An 18770-nucleotide genomic window follows, 5' to 3' on the forward strand; every position below is an offset into this window, starting at 1 on the left:
CAACTTGAACAACAGCTTTTTTTCCTTCCGTTAAGTAACGCCACGTTAAACTTTTTAACGGCACGTTAAGGCTAACGCTACCGTTAAGTTAACGACAAATTGAACAACCGGTCCCAGATGAGACGTAAACAACATAATGAACTGAATTGAATTGTCTTTCACTTCAGTGAAAAACTACTTTCTTGTTTTTTGTAAACAATTTGCATTCTTTATCGCATTACGTCCTTTGAAAATATTTCCGTTGGAAAACACTTATTGTAAGAAGGTGCATAAAATATCCAAAAATGACAATACGTCCAAATGAGTAAAGGTGAACAAAATACACATATTTCTCGTACCTGAGGGAGATATGACTATTTGTTCTCCCAAGAATATTCATATTTCACGAGAGCTCTGCCCGAGGGAAATATGATTTTTCCAGAGTGAAAGAATCTTCATATCTCCCGAGGCCAAGTAAAATGAATGTTTTATTCCACTGCCTAAGATTTGTGCGTAACGTCGTATGATCTAGTCCTGACATGTTAGAGGGGAATATGATCATCAGAAGTGAATCTGAAATTTTGGTCGACGTCACGTGTGAAGGTATCATCCAGTCAAATGTTGATTTCACTATCAAATCAACATACCGTAACATAATATAAAATAACTCTCAAATCCTGAAGAAAGAAAATAACGCTGAGTTTGAATAGAAGATGTAAATCACAGGTGTATTTTTAAGGTCAGGGATACCAGCAAATATTAGTTTAATAATTGTATACAAGTGTTGAAATGGATCTGTTTTGAAGATTGTTTTAGTCGATTTTTAAGTTGATATAAAAATATCCCTCTTTTTTTTTAAATTTTGAACAAAAAACATATCAAACAAAAAACATATTGTAGGATGATTTTTAAATTTCTGAAAAAAACCCAAGATTCAGACATCTTATTATGTTAAGGAATTCACTACAGCATAAGTATAAAACAATGATTACTCCTGTTCTTTATTTTTTACAATTTTATGGTTTTTTAATTGTACTATAAAAATCTTATTTCTTTTTTTTTAATATTTTTTGGGCTTATACTATTACTTTAAAAATGCTGTTCCTAATGAAATGAAATGATGAATTAAATCAATCACATCCTTAACCTTAAAAGAATCATTCCAAAATCTACTTTAAGTATATGTAGTATAAGTAATACATGTATATTCGCGTTTTTTTTCTTAAAATGTCCTGTAACAAGTCTTGAAAATGGCCATTGTAATATTATAGTTCGTTTCTGTGTGCGTAACATTTTAATGTTGTGTTTCTGTTGTGATGTAGTTCTCTTATATTTGAAGCGTTTCCCTTAGTTTTAGTTTGTAACCCGATTTTTTTTTCTCAATCGATTTATGAATTTCGACCAGCGGTATACTACTGTTGACTTTATTCTTGACCATTTCAGTGATGATTCTGATATTTAAGCTATCACAGAGAACTTTTATAATAATGCTGTAACATATTTAAACCTATACAATATCTAACAACTGAAAACAACTCGTTTTAAATGTTCACGCGTTTGATCCGCTTTTCTGAATTAACCTACATATGGAGCGCTCAAAGCCGAATATTTGAAAGTTAAGGATGCATAAAACCGATTCAGTTGAAGAGCTTTATATCTAAAAAAAAACCCTACAAAATCCCTGAATATTCATATGACTACCTGGTAAATAAAATTGTCATCCTTTATTACACAGTAACCGCAATTTATCGAGCTCCATAATATCATGAAATTGAGTAAAAGTCTATGGAAAATTAAAGTTATCTCTCTTTAAGTTAATGCTGCATTTGCGATTGGAGATAACTATGTTTTAAAATGATTAAAAAAAACCCCAAAAAAACAGGAAAACAAATGAATTGTATTTACTTTGTGTCGTTCTCCTTAAATACATTTTCTTCAAAGATTAAACATTGATTTAAATAGTCTAAATAGTTTCAGGTAGTTACTTGATGGCAAAATTTGACACAAGATCTGTGAAATGAGAAAAAAAGATATTTCAGGATTGCAATTAAGAAAAATATCAACAAAACACCATATAACTCATCAATTGATAACTATCTATCACCGTAAGGCCTTCAACAATGAATAAGATCCATCCATAAGTGCATCGTCAGCTGTAAAAGGCCCCGAAAGAACAAATTTAAAACAATTCATCGAGAACACTGGCGGTCTAATGTACATTTGTACAAAATAAGGAACGAACAGCAACGAACGACAACCACTGAATTACTGCTTCCCGACTTGGAACAGATACGTGGCAGGGTAAAATAAGATCAAAAGCGTAATATCCTCCTCCATCCTGGAACAGTGATGTAACAGTACAACATATGAACTAACTATAGAAATTAGTTGAAAAAGGCTTTATGTAGCCGACCATACGAAATGGAATTTTGTCATTGTTGAAGGCCTAATGGTTCATTATAATTGCCTAAATTCACATCATTTTAACTTTGGTGGATAATTGTCTCATTGTCATTCATACCACATCTCTTTTTTTTTTTAAATCTACTAATCAGATGAATGAAAATATAAATGATCCTAAGCAATATTCAATAACATAATTACTATACTAACTGTTTAAATAAATGTACAAATTATCAAGCGAGGTGTTTTGTCTATCGAAAAAAAAAGTCATTAGGATCTAAATAAATTGACATTGTTTAATTGCAAGACATATCTTATTATAAACATTGTTAAATATATTATACAATTATTTGATAAATTGTCGTTTAGTTGTAATGAAATCGATACATGGAAATTCAACATATAGAACAAATTTACGTATGCGGGCTTCTGACGTGTTAGCTGAAAATACTTCATAATCTGCAGAGATATGTTAAGTACTTAAACAAGTACACAAATTTAGAAGCAGAGGCTCAATCGGTACGTTGATCCCTTGAATTACACTTTTCACTTTAATATATATAATCATTTGTGATAAAAGTTCAAAAATAAATCAGTAATTTTGAAACCAAACAACCTAAAAGTATACACAGGCGTTATTGATAAATGGTTTTCAGCTTTTTATAAAAATAATACATTTTTAATTTTGTTTTCTTTATCTTTTATCGTTAATAGACTTCTGGAGTAAAACAAAGTAATCATGTCGTATTAACTTTCCTTGTAATTCGATAATTCATTGAACAAAGAAAACAAAAAAATTATTAGAATAACTTGAGTAAAAAATTAATGCTATATTTTTTTTAAACTTGGGCAGAAATATATATTTTCTCAAACCGATATTTTTTTACACATGATTAGAGATCTTTTTTATATGAAATTAGATATTATTTGAAACTTAATTGCTTCGAACTACTCCTAACTCTATGTAACCTCTATAATAATAATCTCATTGAAGATGGGGTTATATGTTATTTAACTAGACTTTAATTACAAATAAACATAACAGAAGTCATTCTCCTAAGTCAGAAGAAACAAATATTTTAGATTTGCGTTATTCGTTATGAAATTCCAACTGTCAGACATTCAATAAATTCTTATAAACTTGAAATAAATTTAATTGTAAATTTACTTTAATGTGAATTAATTTTCAGATCTTAGGAAATCAGTAATTTCTGACAAACTTTAAGTAGAATTTGCCTTAAATTTCAAGTTTATTTTTCTTAACCTAATTAGAAAGGAATTTATTGAAATTAATAGATAAACTGATCAATTGATAAACGTATGTATTAATGCAGTGATATGATATATGAAAAAAGTTTCTGAAATAATCAATTCTATGTTAGATATTTGTTCCTACATTATAGGTTGTACTTTGTAAATATAGCTGTTTCACACGCCACGCCTCTTTTTGTGGGATGCATACTATTCATATATTTGTTTATTTGCTAACGTACTATTTCACAGATATGATCTCTATTATTTGTCTTTTCTTTTTTAGCCATGGCGTTGCCAGTTTGTTTTTCGATTTATGAGTTTGACTGTCCCTCTGGTATCTTTCGTCTCTCTTGTATCTCATAATATATACATCGAATGTGCGCTTGTTACTGTATCTCGTTTTATGCTTTTATGGGTACTGTTTCTTTTTGTATTTGTTGCCAATACATTTTCAGTTTGTTTTCAAATTATGAGTTCAAATACCACGTTGGTATCATATTTCTTCATTTCGCTAACGTTATGTATTTTCAATTATTGTTAGTGTACGAAATGTCTAAACATTTCGATGACCACTTGTCAACATATCTATTCATTTCAACACAATATCATTAGTTTGTTTTTAAACAGAAAAAAACCCCAAACATTTTGCACTATAAAAGTGTTTCTGATATTTCTACTCTTATTCAAATACTTCTGATATTTTTATAGACACAAACGGGAATGTTTAAATTATGTCGATGGGAAGAAAAAAAGGCACGATATAAAAAGCCATGTAATGGCCCATATATGTCAATAATAAAAACACCTACAATCGTTATATTAAGATATGAACACATCCTAGTCTTGAAAAGTGGGTATTTTATATATATAACATATCAAAGAAAGTCCGAAGATACCAAAGGGTCATTTATTCTTGTAAGTAAATAATACACTGACAATGATACAGTTAAAAAAGAAAAGACCAACAGACAAACAATAGTTTCTCATACACCAGATAGAAAACGGAAGACTGTACAACACGGACCATCAAAAGAAATTGGGGTTGATTGCAGGTGCTCTGGAATCTTGAAAATATTGTCTCCACGAGCGTCATCCTTTGTGTTGTTTATTTTAGTTTTAACAAAAACTTGATCAGATGGTTAGGGAGTCTAAATTAAAATTGATCGAATTTTTTGATAACTTTGTCAAAATGAAGTTTTTATCATGCTTTTTTCAAAGATATATTTAAAAGTATGGGTCATCGGACTTTTTTTCGCGCTACAGGTTGTGCAAAATTACAGCTGCAAATATGATAAAACCTGCAATTTTCTATATTAATATAAAGTCTTTTACATAATTTACAAACAACTCTCAAAATTTTCACATTCATCAAATATCTAGACCAAAGCTATCTGCTTCTTCAAATTCCAAGATGGAGGAAGACACATGAGCCACCTTAATAAGTTTAATTCGGTAGGTCACATTTGAGGGAATAATGAATGAGAGTGTGGTTAAATATAGCTCTTGAAACATATCCACTAACCTCTGTGAAACGGATATTTCATTGCAGTCAATAGACTCGTGATGGCGTGCGTAAAAAGTACGAAAGAATGATTTTGAGAGCACCACTTGGTATCACAGACCAAACATTTTTATCAAAAAATCAAGAAAAACAAGAAAACATAAGTGTACCATTAAGACACAACTAAAGAAAAAAAAGTCACTGTTTCGGACGCAAGAAAACATAGATACACTAATTTTATTCAAATGATTTTATTTGCAAATAACATTTCTATAAATCAAGCAGTAACATAAAATATAAAACAAAGTTATTAAAGATAATGTCATTGTTCCTGAACATAGTCTTTTGCAATTCTTAAATCACCATCTTCCGACTAAGGTTTACATTTAAGGATTTTAACTTTTTTACCTTGAAAGGTGTAGCATATAGGCATTAATTAACTAATCATTGATGTTTTGAAATAACAGATATCTTGAAGTAAGGGTCAGTTGACAATATGGAAAAAAAGAAGTTGGTAATCATGTTTTAACAAATAAAAAAACATTTGGTTTGTGTGTGTTTTTTCTGTTCATAGAAACTATGAAAAGGACAATGCAGCTCTTTAACATGTGTTTTGAACAAAGAATATGTACGCTTTTCAAAGATATGCCAAAATCTAACATGTCTACCGTTACGGTAATTCACAAATATCACCTGAATAAAAAAGTTTTTTTCATATGTTAGTCCAAATCTCAGTTTTTTCATCACCGTCATAAGGAACGCTCAAAATATAAATCTGATTTTAATTTGACATTGCAATTATAGAGTACGTTAAGATGAAGTTGTAGTCAATAGAAAATTATCGAACTTCGACGTAAACTCAATGTTGTAAGTCCTATATCAAAACACAAGATCAAAAGTTTAAAAACATCAACAGAATAGATCATAACTGTATAATAATATGTCAAAATTTCAAAAATGTGGTCACAACATTGTGTTATTAGCTTAATCACTATAAAAACCCAATAAATATGTTACAAAGTAACATAAATAGACATTTAAAATGGTTCGTGTTGTTTATTCTTTAGTTTTCTATGTTGTGTCGTGTGTGCTGTTGTTTGTTTGTCTTTTTCATTTTTAGCCATGGCGTTGTCAGTTTGTTTTAGATTTATGAGTTTGACTGTCCTTTTGGTATCTTTCGTCCCTCTTTTAAAAGAAGTCTAATAAAAATGAAAAACAAAAATACAAAAATTTAACATGATAGTGCAATAACACAATAACGGGATGTATAAGCACAGATTCACGTCATATATAAATAAGAAACAAAACAAAAAGGAATATACCCTAAGCAAACATTAAAAGGCTGTGCAGACTCACAAAACGATTTCTTAAAAAAAAACATATTACACTGCATGATGGAGTAGAATAAGAAATTCGGGTGCCAAAATGACGTCGGAATTATAATAACTTGTACAATTTGTTTAGTTCAAAAGATTACGCTAATTCCTATGGTTTTGAAGTAAAAATCCATGGCAAATTTAAGAAGGAAACAAACTGTCTTCTTCTAATCTCAGTATAGTGCATAACAAGATTTAACATTTTGAGGATAAAGAAATAGGTAGATTGACATATTTTGACTTTATAGACTGACTACCTTTTTTTTTAGATTGAATTTAACCATACTTTTATAATTAACCTGACATATGTTTTGTTGTTAAGATAATCAACAATTTTTTCCTGTCGTAACCGTGTGTTTAAGTATTTATGCTTCTTTTTTTTCTCGAAAAAATGAATTGTTTCATGAAATAAAAAGTCTGTTTGTTAACCGTCTCTTTTTTCTTTAGAATTTGTTTAAAAAAAAAGTATGTACTCTATATGTGGAAAATATTGTGAAAATATAAAAGGTGGCAATTGTAACCATTCAAATCTTAATTTCATTGGAATATAATTATATTGTGTCCAGTTTGAAGGTTTTAAAAGTTACTGTACACATGCATAAACTTACTAACTTAATCTATGTACATACACTAAGAAATTAATCCAATCAAACTGCATAAGATTTAATAGCAATGACCGGTCCACATCATATTAAGTAAGAGGGGTAAATTTGATAGGGAGAAAATGATAGATATTTTAAATAAAAATAATGCAATAACTGATAAAATATGTCAACCATAAATTTTGCTTTAACTTCAGAAACTTGCTAATCTGTAATGGTATAGTTTTCGGATCTTTCATTTGCGTTTTTGAATGAATAAAAAGCTAGGGCATCAAAAGTCTAAATAGATCTTCAATTTATAAAGATAATTAACCCTTTTAAAACAGTTTCTGTCTCACAAATAACAAGTAATACAAAGTAAACATATTTCTTAGAACACTGCAAAAAACTAAATTCTGATTTGCTTCTTTTTATTGTCATAAGGTGCGTTTAATTGAACCATGGTATAGCAAACATAGAATTCTGTCAATTTTTTTTATCACACACTATAACATTCAAAACAACAAAAACAAAATACCTAATATATTTTCCTTCATAAAATACATATGGGCTGCGTCGATTAGGAAACGACATGATGGAAATGAGTATCAAGATATCTATTAACCTATCACAAATGTATAAGGGGTTGAAAGCATCTCAATAAAAAGTATGTAACTGTTTGAAATAATTGTGAACTATAAAACATACAACACTAATGTGGAGGGCAACAATTCATCTTTTATTTCGTCTTTTAGATGGTAAAAAATCTTTCAAAGTATTATACATGTCGATGGACACGTGTACTTGTAAAAAATCGATTTCTTTCCTACGCAGCTCATATGAAATTTATTAAATGTAACATGTGTAAACATTCGTTTTCTGTTTTAATTTAAATAATTTTGAATGTAATTATTTCACATTCGTCACAACCAGAGTAATATTATCCCCAAAACAACAAAAGAGTTCAATTGATGTACATTTTGCTTTGGTAGCCTCCTTATTCACAACAGAAAAAAATAACATCATTAAGTGCGGTATCATCTCCATATCCTTGGTGAGCTTCAACTTTGGTCTGTAGACCACATATGGCACTGTGCATTGGACAGGCGTCACTCCATTCACCATATGAGCCATATGGTCCATACCCAGGAGGATAGTTAAGGTCAACGGCATCAAATTCATCTTTGAAATATCTGCATCTGAATCTGACGTAATTAGCGCCAGTGCTATCTTCATTAACCTTTCAAAAAAAGATATGTCATATCTTCAGATTTCATACCAGTTAGCAAATATCTATTAAACTCGGAGAATCTGCAAATTGTTTACCAACTAACTGTAAACCAACTAATGTTCGCTCCTTTCAAGTTTTGAAAATAAAGGCGATATCAATCGTCTGATCTTTTCTTGTTAAGCTACATTAAGTACATTTTGATATCGCAAACATAAATGGCCGCGAAATTGAACTCAAAGGACTAAGCGCAAAATAAGGTATTCGTAAAACTCAGTTCGTTTACAGTAGTTGGCAATAAAACAGACAGAAAGAATAGTAACTGAACAACATAATAATCAAAAGATAGAAATAACACGTGTACATGTACACATGTCAATAAGCCAACTAAGTTAAATATCTTCAGGTCAGTTACGTTTAAATGAAACTTCATATGAAAAAAATAGGTAAATGTATTGCAAACTCTTATACAAAATGAATTATAAACATTATGTTACAGATGTAAAAGCAATATTGTTATTCTATTGACAATTTCACAAATTAGTTTCATTTATTCATCGTTCAATCTTGCAAACAATAAAAGCAAGAAATTGTAATTGATAATTTGCAGCATCTGGCGTAAATGCAAAATTTAATCATGGTATCTATGATGAATTATTATTTACAGCTTTCTGAACAAAGAAACATCAATAATTTAGACCCCGTTCTCCATTTCAATATTGAAAATCAATAATGGCTACACAAGAACACGTATTTCTATTTCAAATGTGATGCATATTATAATTTTTTATAAAGGTTTTTCGTAAGGTATTTATAAAAAAAACAAACAATTTCCATGAAATCGTTTTTGTTTTCAAATCGTGAACTAAAACGCATATGATAATGCTATATCCAGTAAAGTGAAAATATATGCAATTTTATTTAAAGAATTAAATTTTGTTTAAAATAATAATACAACGGACCGCTTATAAACAAGATAGAAACCTGATGTTTAGTGGTTGCTGTTCATAAATGTTTCTCGCTTCTTGTTTTTGTTTCTTCCTGTTTGAATAGTTTTACATTAGTCATTATACGGCTTTTATAGCTTGCTGTTCGGTTTGAGCAAAAGCTCCGTGGTGAAGGATTTCCTTTGAACTTTTACAACTTGTGACTTGAATTGTTAGTCTCATTTTACACTCATTTAACATCTTCTTATATCTATTTATAAAATGAGATATGAAAGGAAAACTATCATGCAATCAATCTTCTACAACACCTTTCAAATAATCAAATTAAGAAGCATTTGATTATCAGCTTAATCTGAAAAAAGACAAACGGGCGGGAGAAAAGTACCAATATCAGCACCGTGACAATAAACTCATCATATATACCAGGATTGGAATTATGTATTTGATCCAGACAGGCGTTTTGTCTAAAAACAACTCATCAGTGACACTCGAACCCAAAGAAGTTAGAAAGGCCAAATAAAGTACGAAGATGAAGAGAATTTATGACAATGATTTGTATCCTTCCTTTTCAAACACTTGCAGAAAGTTGTGTTCTATATATTTTCCGTCATCAGACTAGGTTACATTTTTTCAGGACGTCTAAATAAGAAATTTAGTAGAAATTAGTAATAGTTAAATATATAAGCAGCTTACACTGTATGGATGTACTTGTAGGGAAAAAGCAACAAGAAATGCGTTTGCTGGACAAAGTGTTTCCCCTGTCCAATCTCCCCATACCTGCTGACCAGAACTTGCCATATCACCACAACGATCCCTTGCTTTACTTCCACAGACAATTGCAATAGCATTCAGTTCTGTTTTGTCTCCATGTGGAGGTTCAATCTGTAAAAAGAATGCACACATAAAACGACAGATTACTATTCCAACGTGAGCAACGTCGGAATCGTTATAAATAAAATTTATAAACGACGAAAAGGTTAATACAATTATTATATAATTAGAGTAAATGTTTAAGTGTGACAACTTCCAGAACATTTGTTTCGGTCAATAAGACTGTTAAAAGACACAGATACAAAATAATTCCTTAGTTTAGGAAAAAAACACGGTAAGTATTGATTTAACAAGCTATATGTCACTTAACAAATTCACGAAATAGAAAAGGGTACCTTGAAAGGGATGTACCAAATGTTTTCTTAGTAGATTGAAAATTCCTCAATGTACCATGAGCTGCTAAGTGCATATGCTGTGAATTCATTTATTGTAGTTGGTATCATTTTTCGTGGATTGCTGAAATCTTGCATATTCGTGGGTATTTAATTTTGTGGTTTTACCAACCTCTGTTTACAAAGCTTTAAGCCTATTGAAATTATGATATTTGTTGAACATTTGAATTCGTGGTTCATCTGTAACAACGAAACCCACGAAAATTGGTATCCAACAAATAATAATGAATCCAAAGTTACCATCAACTTTTGCATGCAAACTGTTTTATTTGTAACATTGTCTCATACAATACTTAACCTAAGATGATTTGATGTTAATTTGGCTTTCATTTATCGCTTATTTACTAGTAGTTTAAGAAATTTTGTTTCCTTTAGTTTTGACCAAATTAACTGAATTTAGTCTTCAGGTGTAGTTCTCAAATCAGTATAGTAGTTTTATAATCTTATTCAAAAGTTTTGATAGATCAAGATTAAACGTATTTCATAAAAATATACATACTTTCATCCTGAAACCAATTGCATAATGACCTCGCTTGCAAAATTCTGCAGATGCCCAAATACCTTAACTTCCGCCATTCGTTACAGATAATGTCTTATTCACTGAAACAGAAAACATCTTTATAACATGGACCAGCTTAAGATTGAACATTATGTTGTATGTCTTAAAACGAGACAAAGTTATTTATGATTTATTTTGAAATATGATCAAAAGTGCAAATTTATTTAAAACAAAATTTACGTGTCAATCAGCATAATGAATGTATGGACTTTTTCAAACAAATCTGAGGAAAATTATATATGCATTATATTTCAGATAGAATAAATTATTTCGGTGACTTCCGTGCATTCAGGCAAAATGTAAACGATACAATGTAGACCGAAAGATATATGGCATCAAACTGTTTTCTTCAATAATGTACTGCTGGTAAAACTATTGCATATTTATGATTTATGTTCAACGTTTGAAATATTTCTTAAGTATATTACGTACTTTTCAAATTTAATTTCTTTCAGTTGATTATTTATATCAATTTATTGAAATTTAGAATAAGAGGTGAAGGACATGGCGTTGAAACAATGAACCACACAATAATAAACTAAAAAAGGAATAAGGCATATTTTCATTCAGTGTCGTTATTTTCATGAACGTAAATCATACTTTATCCGTTGAATTGTTTTATATGTTGACATCTGGTGCCCAGTATACATATTTAAAGGTTACTACGCTGCTCTAAGCTGTGCTTATTTATGAAAGCAATCATTTGACCAGTAGCTTATTATCATTGCTTTTGTTCTTTGGTGAATACTGGTTTTCATTTCATTGACAATCATTTCCTTATCTATATTTAGAATCACTGTTTGTTGTTTTGATTTTGCCATTTGATTGGGGACTCTCCATTTTGATTTTCTCGGAGCTCAGTATTTTTTGAGATTTTATTTTTCACCTTTCATTACCGTTGAGAGATGCATTAAAGATATTGATATATCACTACAACAAATGTGTAACGTTATTTCTTAACTCCATTTTTAATAATTTTAATAGTGAACGCTTGAGGCATGCCGAGCAATTTAAATAAATCAAAAAAAATCCATATTGCTGAGAGTGTATAGATATATAAATATTAGATTTATAGTGGTGGAATCTGTTTCTAATTTGATTTTTATTCTTCTCTTTTAGAGAATTACAGAAGTATAAATGTGACCATGCCAGGCATGATCACATTTTTTTCAAGATGTCACAATATGAAATTTAATAGAAACCAAGACGTCATAATTAAACTTCGATTTATCATTTTTTCACTAGTGAGAAGAAAAACTGTTCACATTTAATTCGGAAATGTACCAACAGTGGAAAAATTTGGGAAACAAATATTGCCAACACTTTGAGTGCGCATGACATGTTTTTTTTTTCAGTTCTTGAGCTACAGATCAATAATTTGGTAAACACAGTCAATACAAATCTATAATTGTTAATAGTGAACACAGAAGAGAATAAAATAAAAACAATTTGCGTAATAATAGTGTACTATTTTTAATAACGATTTGAAATTTTTATATGAGTTAAACATTAATATTATTATTAATATTATTAATAAATTATCGTTGGTTATCTCAACGAGATTGATTTTCTTGCTTGAGCCGGTCACGAAAAGCAATCGAGTTGAGATGACCAATGATAATCTGTTTATCGCTATTTTACCTATGACGACGTTGTCAATTTCATGTCAATTTCGTTAGCAACGCCACGTGGCGCCTTAGTTTCTAGCGATAATTTTCATCTCAAGCGAGTAAAATGATATGACAAATTATCACAAAAAAGATCAAAGGAAAAATGCACAAAATAGCGATAAAAAAAGTATCGTCATGAATGGTGACAATGGAAACAATTGCTGATCCTCTTGCAGAGGTTATACTAAAAAAAGACATTTATAAATGTACAAATTGATAACCACACATTTAGCAATTTCATACGTCCGAAGCTCTTATATTGATTTACCTTTATCAAAAACGCCTAAAGTCAAATTTTCTATGGCCGAGGTTGTATGAGAACCGAAAGAGATAAAGATCTTAATGACAATAAAATACATGAAAAATAGTTAGATCCATCTAAGGTCAACTTTGACTGAGGGTGTTACACCATAGTTTGTTTATGATTTCAAAACTTATAAACAAACAAATTTTAACAGTTTGTTTTAATTCATTACTGAGCTATTGGTCCAGCAGCAGACGTATAGATTCAGTGCCGTAAAACTTAAAAACAAGACGTAAAATAATTGAATACGTCCGAAATTATTTTCAAAAATTGTTCAGGAACGTTCAAAGGAAAAAAAACCTCCGGAGATTCTATACTTATATGTGCACCAAAAATTTACTATACTTAGAAGGACTAAAAAGAACAGGTTTTACTCACCGACAAGGGTACGATCTCTTTGTATGAGGTTTGTACCAGATGTATAGTCAAAATCTGAATGACAGCATCCGGACTGATCTAGTTTACACTCTCGAGAAGAGGTTATATACGTTATTTCACAACATCTCTCTCCAAATTTCAAACAAAGTGCCGCACATTGAGTTTGAGACATTTTCCCCAGAGATGTGAGAGCCACTGACCGAATTTTCTTATTCTTCTCTACTATGAACAATTCCTGTCTCGTTTGGAAATTCCCAGCAAACATTTCTGCATTTTGAAAATTTTGAAAAACAATGCTATATATCAAAGCAATAACATACACTTGCATTTCTAAAACAACGAAAAACTGTATATGAACTTAAAATCGTTAAAAGTAAATACTAAACAGCATTTATATTTGAATCCATTTAATAACTGTTATTATTTTTTCTGACTTTTTTTTGAAATGCATTTGCTTTTAAGTAGGATAGCTGTAAATTCAGAAAGTTATATGAAACATTGTTTCTTTATTGGTCTCGGGAGTAATACATATTTACGTCCCTCCAATGGAAACGCCAACCTCGCTACGCTACGTTGAATTTAGCGTAGCAATGTCACCATTGTGTAGGAGTTTGATTGTAGTTAAACGTTTTATATTTTTAACAATTTGATAACTGTAACTAATTATTCTGCTTGTTTTTGTCAAATGCATTTGATTTTAAATGCGATAGACGGAATTATTAAAGATTTATGGCACATGGCTTGTTTATTGGTCCCTGACGTAATACTTGTCTACGTCCCTTCAACATTAATGAATTACAAAGGAACGACTTATTGTATTCCACTCTACTAAACAGTGGATAACTACAATTGATATTTCTACTGCCTTTTTTTCAAATGAATTTGCTTTTAAACACGCCAGCTGTAATTGCTTTTAAAATGTATGAAACATTATTTCTTTATTGGTATCCAGAGTAATAATTGTCTACACCCCTTCAACCTCAATGGATAACAAAAGTAAAACTTATTGTATTCAAGACAACGAACAGTAGAAACGTACTCCTCGCTTCGCTACGTTGAATTTAATAGTTTAGCGTAAAAACTTCAACATTGTTCGGAGTTTGCATTACGCTTCGTTGACTTTAATAGTTTAGAATAACAAACGTCGCCCTTGTTTAGGAGTTTGTACTTCACTACGTTGCCTTTTAATACTAGTTTAACATAATAAACGTTTTCTGTTTACAAAACTTTGAATTTTTCGAAAAACTAAGGATTTTCTTATCCCAGGCATAGCCGTATTTGGCACAACTTTTTGGAATTTTGGATCCTCAATGCTCTTCAACTTTGTACTTGTTTGGCTTTATAAATATTTTAATATGAGCGTCTCTGATGAGTCTTATGTAAACGAAACGCGCGTCTGGCGTACTGAATTATAATCCTGGTACCTTTGATAACTATTTACTAGGAATAATCTGTAAGCAAAAAGTAAAATTACAACAAATACTGAACTCCGAGGAAAATTCAAAACGGAATGTCCTTAATCAAATGTCAAAATCAAAAGATGAAATACACCAAACGAATATATTACAACTGTCATATTCCTGACTTGGATTATTTCTTATGTAGAAAATGGTGGATTGAACCTGGTTTTGTAGCTAGTTAAATTTCTAGAATGTATCACAGTTGCATGAAATTCCATTATATTGACAACGATGCGTGAACAAAACAACTTATATTTCCTAGTTTATATTGAACACAACGCATGGATAGAAAATAAACTGAACACGGCAGGGCTAAAAATAAAAAGACAAACACACAAATTATAGTACAGAAGACACAACATAGAAAACTAAAGACTGAGCAAAAAGAACGCCACCAAAAACTTAGGGTGTTCTCAGGTTCTCCGAAAGGGTAAGCAGATCATTCCATACATGTGGCACCCGTCGTGTTGCTTATGTTATTACAAATCCAGTAAGTAGTCTAATTTGGTAGGTCACATTCGTGAAAGGGAAAGAGTATTGTTATTACATGGTTTACTGTTGAGACATGTTGGTTGTTCAGATAGATCGTTCATAATTTGTTTTTGAAATAACATAAGCAATTCGGATTTGTAATAACATAAGCAATTCGGACTCGTAATAACATATTAAGCAATTCGGATTTGTAATAACATAAGCAACACGACGGTGCCACATGTGGAGCAGGATCTTCTTACTCTTCCGGGGCACCTGCGATCACCCCCAGATTTTAGTGGGATTCGTGTTGCTTAGTCTTTAGTTTTCTATGTTGTGTCTTCTGTACTATTATTTATTTGTTTGTCTTTTTTCAGTTTTAGCAATGTCGGTGTTAGTTTATTGTCAATCTATTAGTTTGACTTTCCCTCTGGTCTATGTCGTCCTTCTGTCGTATATATCATTATGTAAAATGCAAAAAAAAAAAAGAAAATATAAGACATATATAAAGCAATTCTGATGATGAATGAAATAAATTAAATGAAAAAAATGCTTCTCGCTACATTGAAGACCCATTCGTGGCATTCGGCTGTTGTCTGCTCTATGGTCGGGTTGTTGTGGCTTTGACACATTCTCCAATTCCATTCACATGTATTGTGATCTCCATGTAAGGTTTTTCCGATTTTTATGAACGGATAAATGTAGAAAAAATAAAGCAAGTAAACAAGTTAGTGATAATGTGTAAGAAGTTGAACTATTTGCTATTTGGTTTTTTTAAGACTGTACTTCGTGGATGAATCATTTGTGTTTGTATACTTCTTTTACACAATGTTTATTGATGTATCTCTTTTTTTTTGCATGCTTACCTATTATGTCATTTTCTTTTGTTCTCGCATTTTTGTCAATATAGTGGAAATGTAAGCGACTCTCATAAAATTAACAAATGCAATTTTAAATGGTATAATACTGTATTGTAAATATCAATGGTTACGAATATCATGAATACATATATTTTTCAAGAGCATATAATCGTATAATAAATTAAAATGATACACATATTCTACAGTCAAATTCTTATTTGCAAATAGTATTTCCTTACAAATCAATACGAATTGTTTTGTGTTTTAAAATACATACGATGAAAATGATATGAAGACTAAGACAAATTTAAAATACCTAATGAATATAGAAGGTATAATCATATTTATTACGACATTTTAATATCAAGAGCAGAGTAAACATATCTAACGTGAGTAAACATGTAAAAACAGTTTAAAAGAAGTGCAGTATTTTCCATATTCAGGACACTGTATATGTATAAGGTAAAACGAAATAGTGTTAAATAGGCACTACTGTGTAAACACTGCTGGGGTATTTGAAAGAAATTGTAAGACGGGACTGTTATAACAGCAAGGTAATTACAATTTTTACATAATTACTATGGATGGTGCTAAAATAAGAGAAATAAACTAGCAAATGTGAAATTTCCTTTCCTATCTTATGAAATTGTTCATTGATTAAGCCTTGGATTTGTAACTCCATCTTAAGGGTGTATCTAAAAGTAAAACAATTTGGCAAATCCTAAAAAAAAGACCACATATGTACAGTTGAATATCATTAAAGAGGAGCCAACGATACTAAAGGGACATTCAAACTCATAGATAAAAAATTAACTGACAACGCCATGGTTAAAAAAGAAAAAAACAAACAGACACATGAGGTACACAAGACACAACATAGGAAAATAAAGACTTAGCAATACGAAACCCACCAAGAACTTTCTAGATCGTTCATATCAATCAAAATGGGAATGTTAAGACCATGAAGTTCCCAAGTATTCCCTGAACCGAAGCCGCATGATATACAGGGTCATGAAGTAGACCAACTCAGGCCCAACAGGTCAAAATTTGAACGCGAAAAAAGCGGTTATTATTCATCATTCAATCTTTTTTTGTGAAAATTTAGAAATTTAACATATTATATTCCGGTTATAAGATACTACTTTTCGTTAGTCATATATAAGACGTTTTCAAACGACTATAAAAGAAACTAAATATTTCACATACTTATGACCGGTTTAAGCATTGTTTATGGTACTACCTTTTCGATAGTCAAATATAAGACGTATGGTTACCTACAGTTAGAGAACATAGCACTCAATGCCGCGAGTGTTATGTCATTGACTGTGTGACGTCACTCAATTAGAATCATGTGTTTAACTAGATTAAAAGTCTCGTTCATTAAGGACGTGGTGGTCAAGTCGTGTCTTTACTTTAATAAATGACAACGACAGGCAACATTTGATAGAATCGTTGCAATAGTGGATAATATACGTTTAATTACAGACAACGTGGATAAATAACAGTAAATTTCGTACTTTATTTACCTTTTCACATTTTTTATTCGAGCGTCACTGATTAGTCTTTTGTAGACGAAACACGCGTTTGGCGTTAAAATAAGATGTTAATCCTCGTATCTATGGTTTATTTACAACCACTGGGTCGATGCCACTGCTGGTGGAGATTTATTTCCCCGAGGTTATGTCTAGCCCGGTAGTTAGCACTTCTGTGTTGACCTTGGTTATCAGTGATATGATCATAACTATCAATTAACTGTTCACAATTTAAAATTTTTGAAATACTATGGCTTTTCTACCTCAGGAATAGATTACCTTTTACAAAAATATTTGGCCCTCAATAGTCTTCAACTTCGTACGTATTATGATCTTTTAACATTTTTTTATTCGAGCGTCGCTGATGAGTCTTTTGTAGACGAAACGCGCGTCTGACGTGAATATAAAATGTTAATCCTGGTATCTATGATGAGTTTATTTATAACGAAACAATCATTGGACTAAAAACACTTCCTATTTAAATTTTCATTATAAACACCGTACGCGTATAAATGTTAGGTCGTCCGGTTTAATGCATAGTTCCGTCAAGTTTATTGATAAGCAACACCCAAAATGTCATTACTCAATACTCAAGTTACTCAATCTGTTCATAAGAGCTCATAAATAAAGGCAACAATATAGGTGTTCACAAGTCATGAGTCGATTGAGAAAAACGATATCCGGGTTACAAACAAAAGTCGAGGGAGTCACATCAACTATAATATGTATAAGAGAAAAAAAAATACGAACATAACAGACACACTGACGTGCAACTAAAACAAACTCAAACATACATAGAAACGAACTATTTGATAAAAACGGCCAAGTTCTTGACTTGGTACAATAGGTATATGAACATGTGGTATGAGTGCCAATGAGACAACTCTCAATGCAAATAACAATTTATAAATCAAGGTACGGCCTTGAACATGGAACCTTGACTCACACCGAACAGCAAGCTATAACGGGCTCCAATAATTACTAGTGTAAAACCATAAAAACAGGAAAACAAACGGTCTAATCTTTGTAAAAACGAGAGAACTA

The 18770-nt window shown here is 30.8% G+C and overlaps 1 protein-coding gene across 1 annotated transcript; it reads right to left on the reverse strand.

Annotated features, from left to right (window-relative positions):
- Positions 1 to 5378: 5378 nt before the first annotated feature.
- LOC143053477 (vitelline membrane outer layer protein 1 homolog) lies at positions 5379 to 13755 on the reverse strand. Its single transcript, XM_076226282.1, has 4 exons — positions 13404 to 13755; positions 10992 to 11092; positions 9963 to 10151; positions 5379 to 8334 (listed from the first exon to the last, which is right to left on the reverse strand). The coding sequence occupies exons 2-4, from the start codon at positions 10995 to 10997 to the stop codon at positions 8092 to 8094; spliced, it is 438 nt and encodes a 145-aa protein (XP_076082397.1). The 5' UTR covers positions 10998 to 11092; positions 13404 to 13755; the 3' UTR covers positions 5379 to 8091.
- Positions 13756 to 18770: the final 5015 nt, after the last annotated feature.

This window comes from Mytilus galloprovincialis, chromosome 12 (genome assembly GCF_965363235.1).
Source record: "Mytilus galloprovincialis chromosome 12, xbMytGall1.hap1.1, whole genome shotgun sequence".
Classification (NCBI taxonomy): domain Eukaryota; kingdom Metazoa; phylum Mollusca; class Bivalvia; order Mytilida; family Mytilidae; genus Mytilus; species Mytilus galloprovincialis.

Bases quoted from the DNA above. Each gene is read 5' to 3' on its own strand.
- LOC143053477 (XM_076226282.1), bottom strand. The intron at 8,335-9,962 runs GTAAGCTGCTTA...TTTTTTTGAAAG, and splicing joins TACAAGTACATCCATACAGT to GTTAATGAAGATAGCACTGG.